The sequence below is a fragment of the Cherax quadricarinatus genome, chromosome 72 (genome assembly GCF_038502225.1).
Source record: "Cherax quadricarinatus isolate ZL_2023a chromosome 72, ASM3850222v1, whole genome shotgun sequence".
NCBI lineage: Eukaryota > Metazoa > Arthropoda > Malacostraca > Decapoda > Parastacidae > Cherax > Cherax quadricarinatus.
This window is the reverse complement of record NC_091363.1, coordinates 12,193,267-12,198,892: the sequence shown is the minus strand read 5'-3', so window position 1 is coordinate 12,198,892 and position 5,626 is coordinate 12,193,267. Positions and strand designations below refer to the sequence as shown.

Below are 5,626 nucleotides of genomic sequence, written 5' to 3'. Positions count from 1 at the left end.
CTTTATTGATGAAACGTTTCGCCTACACGGTAGGCTTCATTAGTTAAATACAGATGGGAATGTATTGTAGACAGCAGTAGTAGTGGCGAGGTAAAGATGATTTAATTACCACTACTGCTGTCTACAGTACTGTTTCCTCTGTATTTGACTGAAAAAAGCCTACCGTGTAGGCGAAACGTTTCAACAATATACTCAACTGTTGCACATATGTCATAATCATCAGCTTTTACCATTTTCAACTTATTCATTAATCCAAACACTTGTAAAACGTTTCGTCACAAGTTGCTTCTTAGACTGAATAATCCATTCGTGGCAAAACGTTTCTTTAACAAATGTTCTGATGTGATGAATTGTTTTGAAAACCGACAAGTTGAAGAATTGAGACACTTATGCAACTTATGGGAATCTTTATTGAAGAAACGTTTCGCCACACAGTGGCTTCATCAGTCCATTACAAAGCAGGAAGGTCTAAGGAGAGGAGGATTTATCAAGACTTATCATCAAAGTGACCGTCACAGCACATTATCATCAAAGTGACCGTCACAGCACATTATCATCAAAGAAAGTGACCGTCACAGCACATTATCATCAAAGTGACCGTCACAGCACATTATCATCAAAGTGACCGTCACAGCACATTATCATCAAAGTGACCGTCACAGCACATTATCATCAAAGTGACCGTCACAGCACATTATCATCAAAGTGACCGTCACAGCACATTATCATCAAAGTGACCGTCACAGCACATTATCATCAAAGTGACCGTCACAGCACATTATCATCAAAGTGACCGTCACAGCACATTATCATCAAAGTGACCGTCACAGCACATTATCATCAAAGAAAGTGACCGTCACAACACGTTATGCTTAGAATCAGCAGTAATAACCACTAACAATAACATTAAACCAGACTCAAAATCATTCACAATCTCCAAAGTTTTATCAAGGCTTATTCTCCCATTAACCGATACAGCGATCATCAAACCTCACTCGGCTGGTTACTCACATCTGACTTATGAACTCAGGATCTGTCTCTGTCTGTCTGTCTCTCTCTCTCTCTACATCCCCTATACTTAGCCTTGTTTAGTTCTCTGTGTGAATTCATAAAAGCTCCTGGTTTAGGAAATAGTTCATAAAAATCTATAACCAGCAATGTGTCTTATTTACATACTGTCAGTATACTCTACCCATGTATTAACATCTCTTTCCACAGTACGACCATCACACGCTCTATGTCTGATGTTATCCCGTCTACATAGACTCTTTGTTTTCCCCAGTCTCTATACCGGACTGAGAAAGTCCCCAATGAGCCAAGAATATTTCCATAATAAACGTCCCAGTGTTGCACTCGTGTCTCAGATAAGGAATGTTAGTTTACTGAGTCTGTGTTTGAATGGGAAATAGCTGTGAGATTAGAAGAAAGCAAGTGTGAGACTTCTGAAGCATGTGCACACGTCATGTGCACACGTTATGTGCATGTGATTAGCTGGTATGGCTGTGTTCCAACACTCACGGTGTCAGCAGGTGTATGGCTGTGTTCCAACACTCACGGTGTCAGCAGGTGTATGGCTGTGTTCCAACACTCACGGTGTCAGCAGGTGTATGGCTGTGTTCTAACACTTACAGTGCCAGCAGGTGTATGGCTGTGTTCCAACACTCACGATGTCAGCAGGTGTATGGCTGTGTTCCAACACTCACGATGTCAGCAGGTGTATGGTTGTGTTCCAACACTCACGATGTCAGCAGGTATATGTATCACGGCTGTGTTCCAACACTCACGATGTCAGCAGGTCAGATGTCAGGTGTATGGCTGTGTTCCAACACTCACGGTGTCAGCAACACTCACGGTGTCAGCAACACTCACGGTGTCAGCAACACTCACGGTGCCAGCAACACTCACGGTGTCAGCAACACTCACGGTGTCAGCAACACTCACGGTGTCAGCAACACTCACGGTGTCAGCAGGTGTATGGCTGTGTTCCAACACTCACGGTGTCAGCAACACTCACGGTGTCAGCAACACTCACGGTGTCAGCAACACTCACGGTGTTTCGACATTCTTTGCTCTTAGTTATTCTTTTCTAGTCGATGGTTCTTCTCCACATTTAAAGATAAGATCATATCAGCATTATCTTATTGCCACATATTTCCTTATTTATTTCACATCTCTTCCTCACCTCATTTCTCGAACTGATGGAGTCATTTCCAGCAACATAATGAATTCTCAACACAGGAAGGAAGGTTATATATCTCTGTTGACATGGAAATGTATCATACAAACTCTATTAATACAAACATATGATTAATCTTCACGGATATTTGGTTCCTCTTAAGAATAAAAAAATTCGCTCAGTGAAGATTAATAAGAAATATTATTGGTTTCGTGATAGGATTTGTGTAAATGCATCAAGTTGAACAGTGGTTTTATTTTTGTAACTATAACATCAATGCAACATTAAAATTCATACAATACAGTAACATGTAACATATAAAGTTCGTTGGGTTAACTATAGACGGGAGCGGGTGTGTATGTGGGCGCAGGGGCCGGCTTGTAGGCCTGGACTGGCTGGTAGGCTGGGTACTGAGCCTCTCCCTGGTATTCAACTTGGGCTACGAAACCAGAGTCTCCGTTGACGTAGTAAGTGACAGTTTGGAGGCGACCGTCGGGAAGCTGGACGTAATAACTACCCTTGGTGTCGTAGCCGTCACGAGATTCTTGGTGACCAAAGTCGTTGCCAGCGTACTCGTCCTTCACTGCATAGTTGAAGTCGTACCGAGGAGGAGCCTGCAACACGAAGCATATTGATTTACTGCATGAAATGCCAGTTTCTTTAACCACTGTTATTAGTAGAAGCTGTCGATTTCAGAGTACTGTCTTGAAGAAAGAAAATTTATGAAATAAGTCAATCAAAACACACGGCAATAACAATCACCCCGAAGACGTCCCCCGAGATGCCTTCCACTAAGCATAATAACGTAACAAACGTAAGAATGACGCTTAAAAACATAGATATGACCAAGATGTTTAACGTTATGTGTATGACGTTTTCTTGTATAGAACTCACTTGTAATCAAACACTTAAGTAAATTTCGAGATAATTCCCAGAAGTAGACTACAGTAGACTAGTGCTGGAATTGAGATGAAACTCAACCACTGCATATGCAAATCAGTGTATACATACGTAAACAAAGAAAGAAACAGAAACACACACACACACACACACACACACACACACACACACACACACACACACACACACACACACACACACACACACACACACACAGTGATACGAGAACAGCTTTACTAATAGGATCGACCAGACTTGGTAACACTGATGGAAAATCAAACCAGTTAAGTTACAGAAATGTCAAGAAACACCTTCATGAGGACATTATGATAGTAATGGAATGAAAAAGGAAACTACATAACTACGATAACAAAATCAAAACTTACGTGATCTAGTGATCATGTAAGTCAATATGAATTTAGTAGGTAAGCATCAAACACTAAAGATAAAACTCTCATCCCAAATTACGCTGGGTAATTACTGGGTAATTCACGACCACATTATTATTATGCTAAGTGAGAAGCGTTAAACCCATGTGGATCTTACAGCGTCTGGGAAAAGGAACTTGATCAGGTTCGGTCCAAGATCTCTCTAACACGACCAAATTGCGTCTCATTTTCTCTAAAAGGAAAATATACAAACACAAATGTTGGGGAGCTTACCTCAGGGCCGGATGAGATGAAGACGGGTGTCGGGGCGCCATAACCTGGAGGTGGAGGAGGTTCTGGCCTGGCCACTGTCAACACTACAAGAGTGGCCAACAGTAACACCTGAAGAAGGAAGAACAATGATTCTCACCTTGCAACACATAACAGTTGATCTGTCCGTATTCATGGCTATAATCACTCATCAATCTGATATAGCTGTGACTTCAATTCAAACTATAATTGGTTATTAATTATATCAAGCCTAGAATTTGAGTTAGAGAACGAGCTGTGAAGAGAGTATGAGATATCAAAAACTTGTACATATACAGATAGTGATGGGCTCTGAATATTGCGAATGGCTAACTATTCTTTTCTTCTATGCGGATGTTACTGTGCAAATTATCTAGTCTTTACGTGACTCGGAGGATGATCGGATTCACCTCTTGAGTGTGGCAGTGTTAGTGAGCGGTAACCTGAAGTCTGGCTAGCGTTTCTCTGACGGTACTGCCAACTTAATGGTAAGCTTAAAGTGTGCACGTTAAGAGTAAGGAATGTAGGACTGGCGACTACCTGGAAGGTAGTCGTGTTCTGTTGATTAGTAAGCAGTGCTCGCATAATTGTTCTGGGCACGACTCTGGCCTCAGGTGTAAAACATTAGGAATGTACAATCACCGGACTTACAGTTCTGCAAAAACTGTACTTTTTAGTTCTACTTTAGCAACATTGTGTTCAAGGTGATGAGGATTTCTGGTCACTGGGTGAACTGATGTTTGAAAAAGAGTTCTGATACCCGGAACGATAGGTACTGCAAGCACTGCGCAGCTCTGCAAGTACAAGAATTGGATGTATACCTTACAAGCCATGTTGAGGAGAGAATGTGTGTGTGTGTGAGGTCGTGTGATGCCTTGTGGTCGCTGCTGCTGCCTTATATACCTGCTTCTTCCCTCCCTTGACCCCGGTTACGTCAGACTCTCAAATGTCATCCTACTGCTGAATAATTCTTACATAATACAGGGAGACGCACTCGACTGATGCTTTTCATTATAGTAAATGAGAATATAAGTTTTCTTATGCACGGTGTCACTCATGACACAACAAGCGTGAATAATCGTTTAATAATTTTGTTCTTACTCATTTAAAGCAAGAATGTTCTATATTCCCGTAACACCGAACTGATTCATCTTAGGATGAATGAAAAAAGCTGACATTTGAATTTCTAAACTAATTTTTTTTCGAGTTTGACTGTCTTTTAAGTTCAAATTACTACAAAAAGGTTGAAATGATTTGCATTTCTATATCTCACACCTCAGTCGAGGAACTGAAGGAGAAAAAATACTGTCTTTATCCCAGACAATTTCCGAAATATAGTGGAATACGGAAAGTTTTGTAGATAAATGGTTCAGAGATCCAACAAATTGATAAATTAGACACATGTGCATCACTTGGATATCTTTACTGCGGAAACGTTTCGCCACTCAGTGGAGTCATCAGTCCAATACAAAGAAGAATGGTGAAGATCAGTAGTTTGAGGTTATCAGTCCCTCAATCTTTTCAAGATTGAGGGACTGATTACACCATCTCCAGTCTGAGGGACTGATTGCATTAAACTCTTTGTAATTCTCACAATTCTTCCTTGTATAGGACTGATAGTCACTGTGTGGCGAAACATTTATTCAATAAAGATACCCAAGTGTTGCACATATGCACATCTATATTTCTACATCTACTTCCAGTGACATACATTTTTCTCACAACATTCACAGTACTCCCAGATCATCACGTAAATCTGTGGTATATATACATTACCCTAACATCCGAGGAATATAGAGATCTTCTTTCAACAAATTGGCAGTAACCCACCGAGGCAGGGTGACCCAAAAAAAAAAAAACGAAAGTTTCTCTT

General features: G+C 40.8%; 1 protein-coding gene across 1 annotated transcript; it reads right to left on the bottom strand.

Moving 5' to 3' along the window:
* Positions 1 to 2,407: 2,407 nt before the first annotated feature.
* Positions 2,408 to 4,618, bottom strand: LOC128701294 (cuticle protein 7-like). The gene is made up of 3 exons (XM_053794948.2): positions 4,575 to 4,618; positions 3,739 to 3,846; positions 2,408 to 2,790 (listed from the first exon to the last, which is right to left on the bottom strand). The coding sequence occupies exons 1-3, from the start codon at positions 4,584 to 4,586 to the stop codon at positions 2,509 to 2,511; spliced, it is 402 nt and encodes a 133-aa protein (XP_053650923.2). The 5' UTR covers positions 4,587 to 4,618; the 3' UTR covers positions 2,408 to 2,508.
* Between the last annotated feature and the right edge of the window lie 1,008 nt (positions 4,619 to 5,626).